The 14469-nt window shown below is 43.8% G+C and overlaps 1 protein-coding gene across 1 annotated transcript in view; it reads left to right on the forward strand.

The window, feature by feature from the left end:
* The window catches only part of RIN2 (Ras and Rab interactor 2), a 161422-nt gene extending 155298 nt beyond the window's left edge, over positions 1-6124 (forward strand). The window contains exons 11-12 of the mRNA XM_063101459.1: positions 1232-1395; positions 4284-6124. Coding sequence (XP_062957529.1) covers positions 1232-1395; positions 4284-4607 — 488 coding nt within the window. The 3' untranslated portion in view covers positions 4608-6124. The remainder of the gene's footprint in view (positions 1-1231; positions 1396-4283) is intronic.
* Positions 6125-14469: the final 8345 nt, after the last annotated feature.

Raw genomic sequence — 14469 nt, forward strand, 5'->3', positions numbered from 1 at the left:
ACTCTAGTCCATGTGTAGTGTGAATTCACAGGGTGCGCAGCTCATGATGCAGATGGACGGGGTGTTTTCTGTCTTGCATGTTTCTGCTTGCAGAGAGTTCTGCAGGGTCTCACACGAGCAGTTAAATACTTTGGCCATGAAAGTGACACGCACAAAAAAACTCCTTTATAACCACAACTAACTTCTGGTCCCTGCATGAATAAATTGCCAGTGTCTGTTTTCTTTAATAAATTGGTAAATTTCTGGGGAGCAGGAACTCAGATTCCATTTCTTACAAACCCATCTCCTGCTCTGTACCTGGCTTGGGCTCTTTTAGTGGAGATTCAGTATGTACTTAGGCAAAGAATATCTCTAAGTTTAAAATGTGCGGTGCCCAACTAGGAAATTTTTAATAAGCTTTCTGGGCACCCCCTAGTGGTTTTCTAGTATGGAACTTACAGTTCCTCCTAAATATATTTTTGGACAAAACTACAAGCAAATACATATACATTTCGTGGTGGTGTAAATCTGGTAACACTCCCCAGTAACACAAGAGATCATTCCTACATGCACCATCAAAGGGATATCACTTGCTTTTCCTTGTGAATTATTTTTTCCTAAATGTCCCAAACTTCACATTAATCCCAAAGCAAGGGTAAGAAAAGTAATCAGGAGGGAGAAATTATTTTGATGTATCCATATTTTTGTGAGCACCCTTGTGTATGCTGCAGTTCTTTCAAAGTGTATGGTTTACTTAAAATTTAAATATTACTTCCAAAAAAAATAGCCCCAGGGCAAGTATTGCCAGGCGATCTGTGGACTCAAGTAGGTGATTCTGACTTTGGAGCAGGTGGCCCAGCTCCCCTTGAAAGCCAGACTTCCTCCCCACCCCACCCCCATCAGGCCTCAATACCCTGACTTCTTCTGGCAAAGTGTTTTCACAATTGCACTTCATTAATTTAGAGGTTTTGTCTGTCTCACCCACTAGAATGGGAGTCCCATCCGTGGAAACAGGAAGATTGTCAGCTGGCTGGCCCATGCTCTCCTGGCCCTGGCACAGGCCAGGGTCACTCCATCAGTCCCTGTGGGGTGGTGTGTGCATGGACGGATGAATGAGTGAAGGATGCACCCCTGGATGTCTGCTTCTGTGATCCCTCCAGAGGGTGCATGTGGAAGAAATCTAGGGCTAGCATGCCTTGTTGTCAACAGAGGATGACACTCTTGGAGAACTCACTCTTTCTGCTCTTTCCAGGAGGCTATTACTTGACAAGCGCCTATGGAGCACTTTCTTTGATAAAGAACTTTCAAGAAGAGCAAGCAGCGCGACTGCTCAGCTCGGAGACCAGAGACACCCTGAGGCAGTGGCACAAGAGGAGGACCACCAACCGGTCTATCCCCTCGGTGGATGACTTTCAGGTACACCGCCGGGCACCCCTTGCTGCCTCCTCTGTCACCCAGGAATGCAGGGCTGGCTCCCCAGCACATCCCAGCTCAGGACCGCTGAGGTGGAAAAGGGGTATTTTAAACCCCCCTTCGGACCTGCTGTTGTGACCTTGTTGTTTCACTCTGCCAAGTCCAACTGAGGCAGCGTTTCTCCCAGAGTGCTCAGCCTGGATGCTGAGCACTTGAGCAGACAGGAGGCGGGCAGGAGGAGCAGTGCCTGGCACAGCTGTCACTTGTTTTATCTCCTCAGGAAGCAGCAGTGTCACGTGCAATCACTGGCCTGGTCTCTCTGGGAAGAGGGAGCAGTTCAGTGACCTTCCTCCACTCCTTCCCTTCTCTCTCCCTGACTCCCCACAACAGAAGACCCCAGAGTCTCAGCAGCAGCAGCTCTGGCAGCCACCCTGGGCCCTGAGTGTGAGGGGGAGCCTCTGAGCCAGTCCCACTCAGGTCCCCAGGCTGGGGATTTTCATGACCATGTGCTGGTGCCTGGGAATGTGGGATTCCCAAAGAGCTTGTTTCTTACAGAAGAGAGGCAGGTTAGGGCTCTAGAAATCTTGACCCAACACAATTCCTGACTTGCTCATAGTCTGTGAAATTATGAGTAAGTCAGCAAATCTCTTTGACTTGCTCATAGTCTATTAAATTATGAATAAGTCAGCAAATCTCTTTGAATAATAATTTTGAAGGTTGTAAATCAAATTATAAAACCCGACTGTGCTTCATTTCTACGTGCCACATGACGAATTTCCAGGCAGGGAACTGGAAGAGCAGGATAGATTTGTCCCCGTGTCCACATTCACCTTCCTTGCCACCCCCCCCCCCACCTTTTTTTTGCCTTCTTAAGGCTCTGAAAATAATCAAAAGGTACATTTAGTTCAAAGCCAGCCCATCATTGAAAGATCAGCGTGTTCTTCTCCAAGATTGCAGTATTCTCAGAAATTCCTTCCCAGGCACATAAATCTAAAAAGCAAGAGCACATGCTGTGTGCTACCTTCCTGCCACCTACCCATCCCAGGTTGTTTAAGAATGTCCATGCAGACCCCTGGGGTGCTGTCCTGTTGGCTATCCAAGGACAGGGCTCCTGAGGCCACACACCCTCCCCGAAAAACAGAGGAAATGAGAAAAGCTTGTTTTTCCATCACCCTACCTGCCACCAGAGTCTCCCTCCTGTCACCTCTCTCCATCTGCAGCTTCCAACTTAGGGGCCCCCAGACACCACAGAGCCCCTTCCTTCTGCACACCCCCTCCCTGTTGACCTGGCTCACCTTGGAGATGCACACCTTGTCAGAATATAACCCCATTTCAGCACTCAGCTCAGGGCTGAGAGCAAAAACTCAGAAAGAAAGCTCTGCTTGGAACTCCTGAATCAGAGGTCACAGACATGCATGTCTCCTCACACTGGAAGAGGCCACAGTGGTAAAGGCAGTAAAGGCCACTGTCTGGCTGTGTGGCCCTGGGCAAGTTGCTTGGACTCTCTGTGTGCCTCAGTTTCTTCACTGGTCAGAAGGGGAGAATTGTAGACTTTCTTCACAGATTCCTCTTCAGGAGTCAGTGAGTAAACACAAAGTGTTGGAGCCGGTGTTGGGGGATGGGAGAGGAGGGTGTCATGCACATGTGCACACTCAAAGGTGTTCAAGCTTGAGCATCAGTGTCCATACCACCTCACAGCTCCTCTCTGTGCAGAGGCTCTGGGCTAGCATATGTCCTCACTTGAAACAGATAGGAAACATGCCTTACATGCGCGGAGCCCAAGCGCTTTCCCTGTTAGCCCAGCACACCTTGTAGGAACCAGGTGGGATCCTGAGCAGAGAGAACCACCGTTTCCCTTCACTCCTGAGCAGGGCTGCCAGATTTAGAAAAGGAAAACGTATTTGATTTCTAATTGAAACTCAAATTTAACTGCATGTTCTATATTTTATCTAGTAACCCCACTCTTCAGGAAATAGAAACTGATGAAGTTATTTGAGGTCACAAAACCTGGGAGAGCCCGGTGTGAGTTTAGGATTCTTTACACTGGCTTGGGCTCGGGCACTGTGAGGCCACAAGTGTACTGTATTTGAGGATGGCACTACCCGCGGGGCCAAGCCTGCAAATGCCTCCTCTTGCTTCCCTGCACTGCTCAGCTCCGTCTCTAAAGTCTTTGGCAGAATCAGCCTTCTCCTGCGACTTCTTCCGCATTGCACCAAGGCCACTTGGAGCCTTTCACTGGGTTAAACCACATGAAGTCACCATTGGGGGAGATCAGAAATGGTGAAATATTGGTAGTTCCTTGGTTTTTTTCTTTGGCGGCTTGGGGTACAGGGATCCAAACCTGTGAACTTGGTGTTATAATGCTGTGCTCTAACCAACTGAGACAACCCACCAGCCTGGTAGCAGTTTCTTGTGGTTCAGCCTAATGCCATTGCCCTTGCTTGGGCTTTATAACAAAGTGTGTGGAAAGTGAACACAGCCTGTGCTGTTGTGACTGTGTATTTTTTATCTCCTCCTGTTGCTTCCTGGTTCGGTCTCTTCTGCTGTTTGGTTTATTTTTCAAGCTGGTGATAAAACCCAGAATTGGAGGTGATTCACACACTGAAGCAAGGAGGGTAACTGAAAGATCAGAACCAGGGCTGAATAGACTTCCTGCGTCTTATATTTGCCATGAGCGAAAATGCAGCAACTCAGTCCATGTAGTTGTCCTCCCCACTGTTCAGATTCAGATCAGCCCCCTCCCTGAGTTTGAGGTCTGATGGCCTGACATCGAACATCACGAGGCACCAGGGCCTTGCAGAGGCTCTAAGTAGGACCTCGCACTTGCCTCTTGCCAGGCTGTTGCTCTGTCCGTTTTTCTCTCCTGACTGTGTCTCTCTTTCTGCCTGCAGAATTACCTCCGAGTTGCATTCCAGGAGGTCAACAGCGGCTGCACGGGAAAGACCCTCCTTGTGAGACCATACGTCACCACCGAGGATGTGTGTCAGCTCTGTGCCGAGAAGTTTAAGGTGGGGGACCCTGAGGAGTACAGCCTCTTTCTCTTTGTTGACGAAACATGGCAGCAGCTGGCAGAAGACACTTACCCTCAAAAAATCAAGGCCGAGCTGCACAGCCGGCCACAGCCCCACATATTCCACTTTGTCTACAAGCGCATCAAGAATGATCCTTATGGCATTGTTTTCCAGAATGGGGAAGAAGACCTCACCCCCTCATAGAAGACAAGCAGAACTTCCAAGTTGTGCATCCAAAGGGGGGCTAGGAGCTGTGACTTCTGGCTTCCATGTGCTTGAGCTTGAAAAGCAGCCACCTCCTCAGGGCCCCTCAGTTCAATGACAAAGCCATCTACAGGCCAACTTGGCCAAAGGCATCTTTAGCCACACAAGGTTGCTGAGGTTCGTAGAACAGTAGGATTCTCCTTCAGCAATGGGAGAGTTGCAGCTGATGGTTCAGGTGTCCTGAGATTGTTCACTGCCTACCCCCAGCCAGGCTCTAGGTTGCCTTCCATGTATGCATATGTGCCGAATAAACACTTAAAGTACACGCCCTTCTCTTGAATTCAACGGCAGGTGACAAGACTGTCCGATGCAGTGCGTCAGATACTTCTCAGCTCTATGGATGGCTCCATCCTCTCCTTCCTTCCTTCCTTTTTTGTGTTTTTTACAAAGAGCCTTTGTGTTTTTATATATTTCATAGAAATTTTTATAGCAGTTGCAGGCAAACTGTCAGGACTGGTTTTTTAAATATTTTTGTAACTTTAAGATATTCTGTAATTATGCATGTGATTTTAACATTTAATATTCGAAAGTAAATCTCTTGCTGGGTTTGAGAGTATTGCATTTTAAAAGTCTCTCTTCTGTAACTGGATGTTTGGGTAACTTTGTAGGGAGAGACTGCTGGATTTCTTAAAGCAATGTATTCCTGACACTGGCCACAGAATGCCTTTGGAAATCTGATGTACTGTTTTCTTGTTCATGTTTAGTGATGTTGTGTTGTTTTGTTTTTTAAACAAATGATGCTGAGAATAAGGAGAGAAATGAATGTAGAGAGAGGTAGAGGGAGAAATACAGACTCTAAGAAAGAACTAAGGAGTGTAGTCTGCTGGTTCAGACTCATTGAAGGACATAGGAAAAGGAGACAGAAGGAACCACCTATGCTTAAAATACTGGAAATATGCAATGAGATTTGGCAAAACCTATTCCGTGTGTTCCATATCTTCTATTGGAAACAATTCTGAAAACCCCACAAGGAAAAACAAATCAAGGATAACACTTCCTCTCACCCCCTCCCCCAATTTCGACATAAATCAAATTATTTGGGGCAGAAACCAAGTAATGTATAATGTGGCTTTTATTGAGTTAAATAAGATGCTGTACATTGGAAAAGAGTTTGAAAATGCATCAAAAAATCCATCTGTATTATAAGAATGTATGGCAAAGTTAAATTTATGTTTTGTAAAACCAGTTTGCGGATGCACAGACTATGAGGGTCTTGTATCAGTGTAACACAGGTAGTTACAAAAACATGTTATTGTGCTGTGTAAAGATGCGTGGTCATCTAATTTGGTTCCCCTTGTACCCTGTACCTTTTTTAGCCTTGGCTTTTGTTGTACTAGGAACCTTCAGCACATAATGTGTTGTACTTCCCTTTGTAAATGACTTTTAAATGAAATTTTGCACATAATACATTGTAATACTGTACGATAATCGTGTGTGAAAATAATTTTTGAAATATTCATCAGTTGTCTTTTTTTTAAGAGTCAGAATATAGGCATGTACAACACAATGTCGTGGAAATCTGAAATCTGGTCCAGTGTTTGTGGTTAGATGATCTATAGAGAGTCAACAGAAAAGCTTGCATTTTTCAGAAGCTCATGAAGTGATATGAGGCAAAAGTTAAGCAGCAGGAAGAAAAGCTCGTCCTCTGACCTGAAAAGGGTTTTGGCATTGTCTAGTATAGCACTTGGCTTAGCTGGACTAGAGTAAATCACAGTTAATCTGAACAGGGAGGTAGCCAGGGCCCTGCAGACAATGCCTTCCTGTCCTTATGCAACCTCGGCAATGCCCTGGCTGAGGGTTCGGTGCTGTTTCAAAATCCACAGGCAGAGTCTTGGGCTTCCTCGATGCCGTATGCCCCATGGAATATGGTTCCCCTTGGAACCATGCCTGGCATGTGTAGTAAATGTTCAATAAATCCTGTTGACTGAAAGAAGGAAATCACAAGTTTAGAAGTGTTTCTAACCCATCAGTAGAATAGACACACTTAAAACTCAGAACGAGAGCTGAATGGACTTCCTGCTTTTGATATTTACAATTAAAAGATGATGGTTCAATCCATATAGTTGTCCGCCCCACTCTCCAAATTAAGATCATAGTGCTTTCCTTGTACTTAGGAATCGGTACCCTACTGATCGAAAGCAGGTCACAACATCTGACTGCGAGGCTGCCTGAGCAGACTTCATCGAGAGGAGAGAGAGATCAGAACAGGAAAGAGTTAGCGCGGGCAGAAGGAAACATCACAAGACAGTCCCTGGTTTTGTCATTGGGCAATGTTTCCCTGTCAAAATTACAACGTGACATGTGTCTCCACTTTTTCCCCCCACGCAGGCATTTCTCACTTCTCAAATTGCCAGGAAACAGACTTTGGTGAAGTTTGGAAGGAATAGGAGGAGAGTAAAAATATATGTGCTGGCTTGAAGGAGGGGAAAACACATTTCCAAATCTAAAAATATGTTATAAAAGTTGAATGCTGGCCTGAGGGAAAAAAATTTTTTATGTTGTATGCACTGCCAAAGAGTCCCCCTCGGGGACACAGACTAGAAATAGAAACTGTTAAAGCGGTTCATATCATACAGAAGTCATGACTTCAGATCTGTGAGAAAACACAGAGGAAACCCAGCCACGAATGGGTCATTCACAAATGTGGTCCCATCTCCCCGGGGCTGCTCTGACCTTCACCTTCTGTAGGAGACGAGAAAGAGGGAACACTGATTTTTAACAGCGTGCCTTTCAACACACTTTTACTCCCCAAAAGCCTGGAGAAATGGCACGGGAAGGGCTCTGAAGGGCACAGTCTATTTGGGACACAGGTATTCTAGTGATCTGGCAGCCTCTGATAGTAAAATTCTAAATATCATTTTTCAGACCATTTTCATGATGGTGAATTTAAGACCAAAAGTGGTGTTTGCCACTTGGCTAACCCTAATCAAGTTGGGAATATAAGAAAAAAATTCATGTGACACTATAGGATCATAGGCAGATGAGAAGGAAAGAAGAGAGAGAGGGAGGTAGGAGGAAATGATCCGGCATTTGTCTCAGGAAGCAGGTTTTTATCTGAAAAAGGCATGGTTTACTCCAACAGGAGAGGAGGGTGGCAGTCGGCACAAACTCTGCACGTGAGTACTGACTTTGCTAAGAAAGTAGGCATGAGAAGTTAAAAAAATTATTGTTCGGAAAGGTCTGGGACAATACCCTTAATAAAGTGGTAACTCTTCCATTCAGAAGTGGAACTTGCCTGAATTCTGAGACTCTCTGTGTAGCAGACATTAGGAATGTCATCCTAGAAGTGAGCCTGAGTATGTCCTTTGACCAGACACATTAGCAATGTTGTCAGCCCTGGTCTCTCACTGCTGCAGGTGGGGTGGGGGTTGGGGGACGTCGGATGCTGCTGTCTGGGGTGGGGGGCTTGAGGCCTGAGGCCCGTGGGGGCCGGGGACGAGATTCAGGATGGCCCACACCTCTGCAGCCAGCCCTGGGTTTCCTGGGGGAAGTGTCACTACTACTCACAGTTTAAGGTGCTTTTCGGCTGGGGCTTTCCCTCCTTTGGCTCCGTTCCTTCCCTTTCTGCTCTTTTCTCCTCCATGACTCTGCAGGGTGGGTTTTCCCTCACACAGTAGATTTTTAAATGCTTATTCTGTTCCAAGGCTCCTTGCCCAAAAGCAGGCTGTGTGATGCTTTTTACAACTTCTTTTTTTCAGTTCCAACCAGAGATTCCAAAGTGTGAACCAGGCTCCACTGCAAATATTTCCCACCAACCCTGTCTGTCACCAAGACTCAGTGTCCACTGTTCCTACTTGAATAGGTGGTTCTTGGCCTTGGCTGCATTTTGAAGTAAACTGGGGGCTTTTAAAACCCCCAATGCCCGGGCTCCCCAGACCATTAAAATTTCTGCAAATGGGACCCAGGCAGACATATTGACTAAAATTTCCAAGGTGTGTTTACCATGAAATCAGGGCTGAGAGGCACTGCTATTATAGATCATGATACAGATTTTAAGATAGAAACATACCTGGGAGAGAGAACACCTGTCTGTGGCCACTAACACCTAACCAAGTGTAAATTCTCCATCTTATTTGGCTGGCAGAAGACCACGGAATATGTACGTCTAGCACGATGCTGTTCAGTAGAAATATGAAGCAAGTCACACACGTAATTTTTAGTTTCTAGTAGCCACATTAAAAAAAAAAAGTGGGTAAAATAAAGTTTAGTGTATCCCAACTATTGTATTTCAACAGGTAATCAACTGAAAATATTAAAGAGGTATTTTACATTTTTCTATATTGTCTTCAAAATCTTGTGTGTATTTTGCATTTACATTTACAGTACATCTCATTTTACACTAGTCTTATCACCAGTCCTCAATAGCCATATGTGGCTAGTGGCTACCATATTGGATAGTGCAATTCTAGCATATTAACTAGGAATAATTTAAAAAGCTAAAAAAAAAAAAAAAAAAGCCCTGTATGTGTATATAAACAAAATCACATCCACAGGTTACACCTCCAATGAAGCACACACATGCACACTGTCAAACATATGCACTTATTACAGGGCCGGCCCGTGGCTCACTCGGGAGAGTGCGGTGCTGATAACACCAAGGCCCCGGGTTCGGATCCCATATACGGATGGCCGGCTGAGCGTGGTGCTGACATATGCACTTATTACTAGCTGACAGTCTTGCCTCATCAGGCTGCCACAAGCCCAGCATGAATTAATCCATGCAGACACTTAGGACAGTTCCTAACACACCATAAGCATCATTAAATTTTAGTTAATATTGTTATTAGTCAACTGCCTTGACATTTCCCGCTAGGCTTATTTCTACTCTCCATACATGTTATTACCCGCTGGCAAGTTTCTCATGAAGTAGAAGAAAGGCAGGTACCAGGTATCGGGTTTAAGAAAAAGGCACCGAGACAGATGCCCAGGGTGGGAGGATGACGAATACAGTGAGTGCTGGTCATTGGCTTTGCTGTTGCTGTTGATGGAGGTGACAGTGCTAATGCTGCTGCTGCGTGTGTGTGTGAATCGGGAGCCATCCATTTTCCCCGGTATTCTCTACCAGACCCTCCAAGAATACCATCAAGCCTGTAGCCAGTGGTGACTTCTGCCGAGAAGGGAAACGGGGAGAAAGGTGGGTTGCAAAGATAAGTCTGCTGAGTTCCCAGTCACGGCCAGAGAGAAATTCTGAGAGGAGCCATCTCTGCCCCTGCAGGAGTCTAAAATAGCACTTCCCAGAAAGGAATTATGTAAGTCAAAGCATGACTATTTTGACAACAGCGATTATTTTGACAACTTCCCCTCAACTTTTTCCCTTCTTATTTGTTATATTCTTTTATTTATTTATATATTTATATCATTTAACAGGATTATTCTTAAAAGCATTATGCTTTACCAAAAAGAATAGGGTATTCGATGTAATTAACTTTATTTTTGATGTCCATACTTTATATTTTTTGCCAATTCTACAAATTATAAGAGAATGGATTTATCAGATTGCAGTTGCAGTCAATTTTATCTTTCTCACCCTCTTTTTGCCTGTGCTCTACTGACATGTAATCATAAGCAGAACAGACTTATGCATCTTCTATGAACTGAAAGAAAAACTACAAAGAATGTCAAACTGCCCATGATTCTTTAACCAATCAGAAGTCAGTGTGTCAGTGAACCAGCTAGGATATTGGAAAACGTCTGTGTTTTGGTAATACATTAAAATACAATGTTTGACAAATTGTAAAATCTCATTTAACACATAATATAAGATTTTTCTTTCTTTCTTTCTCTCTCTCTCTCTCTCTCTCTTTTTCTTTCATGTTTTTTTAGCTCACACTTACAAGTGAGGACATGGTATTTCTCTTTCTGTGCCTGGTTTATTTCACTTAACATAATTTCTGTAAGTATATCCATGTTGCTGCAAATGGCAGAATTTCCTTCTTTTTATGGCAGAGTAGTATTCCATTGTGTATATATACCACATTTTACTTATCCAGCCATCCACCAATGGACATTTAGGTTGGTTCTAACTCTTGGCATCTGTAAACAGAGCTGTAATAAACATGGGAACGCAGGTATACCTTCAACATGATTTCTATTCCTTTCGATATACACCCAGCAGCAGGATTGCTGGATCACATGGAAGTTCTATCTGTAGTTGTTTGAGGAACCTCCATACTGTTTTCCACAATGACTGCACTAATTTACTGTCCTACCAACAGTGTAGGAGATTCCCCTGATATAGTATGTTTTGCTGCTGAAAATACAGTCGGTGGACCAAGCATACCATCTCCTGGGAGCTTGCTAGAATCTCAGGCCCCTCCTAGTTCTGCTGAATCAGAATCTACATTTTAACAAAATTTCCATATGATTCATGTGCACATTACAGTTTGGTTGAGAAGCATTAAGCATTAGTTCAAGGCATATCTGGGGCAACGGCATTTGTGTGGCTGATACAAATAAACAACTGTAGCAGGTGTGCTGCCGTCACAGCCTGGAGGAGAGGAGGAGAAAATAGCTTTTGATGCTTTCTAAAAATGAGGCATAACCTTGCTTAAAATGACCTACATTACCTACAATAGGGTTAAAATGCAAATGTCAGGAAACTAGTTTTTACCTCATGGTTATTCATTATATTCTTCTTGCTTTGATAGGAAAAAGGGGCCTGAAGGGCGTGAGGAAAAGATTCTGAAAATGAGGCGGGGCTGCTGAAGACAAACTTAATGATTTTGCTGATTTTGTCAGAGTCGTGGTCTTTTACCTCCGTCTGAAGGCAAGCAGAAGCTGAGTCAGGAGGTTCCTTCTGTCTGGGCCAGCTGTTTGCACATGCGGACAGAGTGTGTGTGTGTGCGTGCAGAGACATTGTCATGTAGCCTGTAGTCACTGTCTGCACATGATGCAGAAAATTTATGAGTGTTTTTATTTTCTTAAAGGACAGCTAATTTCCTTTTAAAGGCATTTCATTCTCTGAGGATCTATTAATTATAGGATCCTTTTACTTACTGTGAAAAACAAGGAAGATGTATTTAATAAAATATATTTGGTGACTAAGGAGTGAATTATTTAAAAGATCTTTGGAAGAGTGAGCACCTATGGAATCACCAGCGATGAGGTCAAAGGGAAAGGCTGGGGGTAGTTGGTGAACTCTTTCGTTTCTCCGGGTGACAGTTCTGAACAATCGTGAGCCCTCATTTGCTGTTCTGGACGACGCTGATTCATTCACATGACTTTGCCCTATTTTTTTGGGGGGGGGGGATTTTTAAAATAAACACAATACTTGGTTTATAAAGCCAAATATCTGAAGGCTTATAATGGAAAGCAGCGGTTGCCTCTCCGCATCCCAGTCCCATTTCTGATGGCTCCTCCCCAAACCGCATCTCCAGCTGTCTTCCATGACTTATCTCGATGTTTCTAGCAACATGCTTGTCCTGCTGTTTACTGATTACTTTTTCAATATTAGACATTACCTATTTATTCTCTGTTATGAAAAGGTGAGGATTTAACCTTTTTACATGGTGCTCCTCCCCAACCTGGTCACTTTATTGGAGGACCACAAAAATGTGAATATCCGTGAGGCTTTTCTTTTGGGTCAGGCAGTTTCCCCACAGGAAAATTCTCTGATATCCTACTGGGGGGTCCGGGGTGGGCTTCAGTCGAGCTGCCAGCATTCTGGGGCCAGGCAGGCTCGGGGTCTGCGGGGGCTTCATCGTGCAGTATGGCACCTGCACTCACCCCCCACCTGCAGAGCCGTGTCTCACCCCAGCCCTGTGCTCTGAGGACTCGGGGACACAGCTTCTTGGTCTCCCTGGGGGAGTTCGGCTCTCTCCTCATCTCCCTTCAGTCACCCCTGCTGTGTCTAATTCCTGAGCCACCCTGGGCTCTGCAGCAGGAACCCACTGCCTTCTCATTGCTTTCCCCTGCAGTTGCTTAACTTTTAGCTTTCTCCCCGTCTGCTAAATGAGTTTTCTACCCTCCAAAATTGTGTTGCCTGTTCTCATTGGCTATTTTCTCCTCTTCCATTCTCTTTGTTTCTATGGATTTAGGCCCTTTTTAAAGATTTTTTTTTAATCCTCATTTTAGTAAGATATTGGTAGGATGTATGCAGAGGTATGCAGCCTGCCTTGTTTAATTGAAACCTGTGGTCAGCTTTTAATTTGAATGGTGAACGCATTTGTACATCCTAGTTAGCAAAACTGAAAAAACATCATTACATTGATGGTCAGTCAGGTCAATGCGTCTATCCTGTCTAGTTATTACTTTATAAAAAATAAATTTTTATATGAGGACATCACCCATCCCAGCTGTTTCGTTGTCAAGTGCGTTGCTGCGAGTGTATCAAGATGTAGACTCACTGTGTACTTTGTGCTTTCCACATAATCTGAAGGAAAAGAAATGGAGCAACAACGGATGAAATGCCAAACTGTCTGCTTGTTTAAAATGTGGAATTTTGCAACAATGGATGCGAATCTGGGTCAGCATTATTTACAGAGAGCACATGGTGTTTTGTTTCAATGAGCAGGAAAATGTTTTGTGATTAAATGTGGTAAAAGCTTGTAGTTTTTTCCAACTAAGCAGTAAAAGGAATTACTCAATGTAAAATAATAAATAAAAAGTTCTATGAGTCATCTTTAATGTAGGAAAAATGTGCAGCCGGGACAGAAAGTGTTTTACTGCGTGGTTGAAAATAAAATCTGAGGCATTGAAACAGAAATCAGTCACAGCATGTCCTAGAAGGCCAAGGAACTGCAGGATTCTTAAGGGGTTTACTGTAGTGCATGCTTTTCAAATAAATTTCTTGAAATGATGGTGACAATGATGTAAAGGCTATGTTGATTATTTTTCTTAAGTCAGGTTTATTAAGCTAATATTTATATACAGTAAAATTTACTTTTTTTAAGTGAACATTCTGTGGATTTTGACAGACACATTTGGTCTGTAGCCACCATCACCATCAGTCCCATCTCCCCCCCCTCCCCCGATTCTCCCCCCACACTGGTCCTGGGCAACCACTGATCTGTTTTCTGTTCCTCTAATTCTGCCTTTTCGAAAATGTCATGTAAATGGAATTATACAGTATACAGACTTTTAACTCTGGCTTAAAGATCCATGTTTAGGTTTTTATGTGAGCATAAGTTTTCATTTCTCTGGGACAAATGTCCATGAGTGCAATTGCTGGGTTAAATGGTAGTTGCATGTTCAGTTGTGAAGAAACTACAAGACTGTTTTCCAGAGAGGCTTTACCATTTTACATTCCCCCCACCTATGTATGAGTGACTCTGCTTTGAATTTGGGGGTCAATTTCAGTGTTTAACTGCTGGAATTGGTAGAAATTCACTAGGCTGAAAATGTATGCATGTTTGCCTTTACAGTGTAAATAAAAATAAAAAATAAAAAACATATGCACTGTTAAAAATGTTTTATTTCTAGAAGCGTTATAATTAATGACACTTCAATATGAATTAAGACACTCACAAAAGGAAAACAAAACTCAGGCTGGCCTTATTCTTTTCCCCAGAAACTTTAAACACCAGAAAGCAATGGAGCAATGATGTTTACAAAGTTCTGGGGGAGAGGACGTGGGACCCAGAAAAATGCAGCCAATATTCCACTCAGCATCCTAACGACGAGGGAGCCATGCAAACAGAACGCCAGCACCATGAGGACTGAGGACCAGCAAAGCAAGCCAGAGCAAACAAAGAAAACGCTGGATCATGAAATCCAGCCAACCTGTCAATGAATCAAAATGAAGAATGAAACAGGAAAATTGTAATAAAAAATGGCAGTGAGAGTTGCATTTACTCAATTACAG

The sequence above is a fragment of the Cynocephalus volans genome, chromosome 1 (genome assembly GCF_027409185.1).
Source record: "Cynocephalus volans isolate mCynVol1 chromosome 1, mCynVol1.pri, whole genome shotgun sequence".
In the NCBI taxonomy this organism is placed as follows: domain Eukaryota; kingdom Metazoa; phylum Chordata; class Mammalia; order Dermoptera; family Cynocephalidae; genus Cynocephalus; species Cynocephalus volans.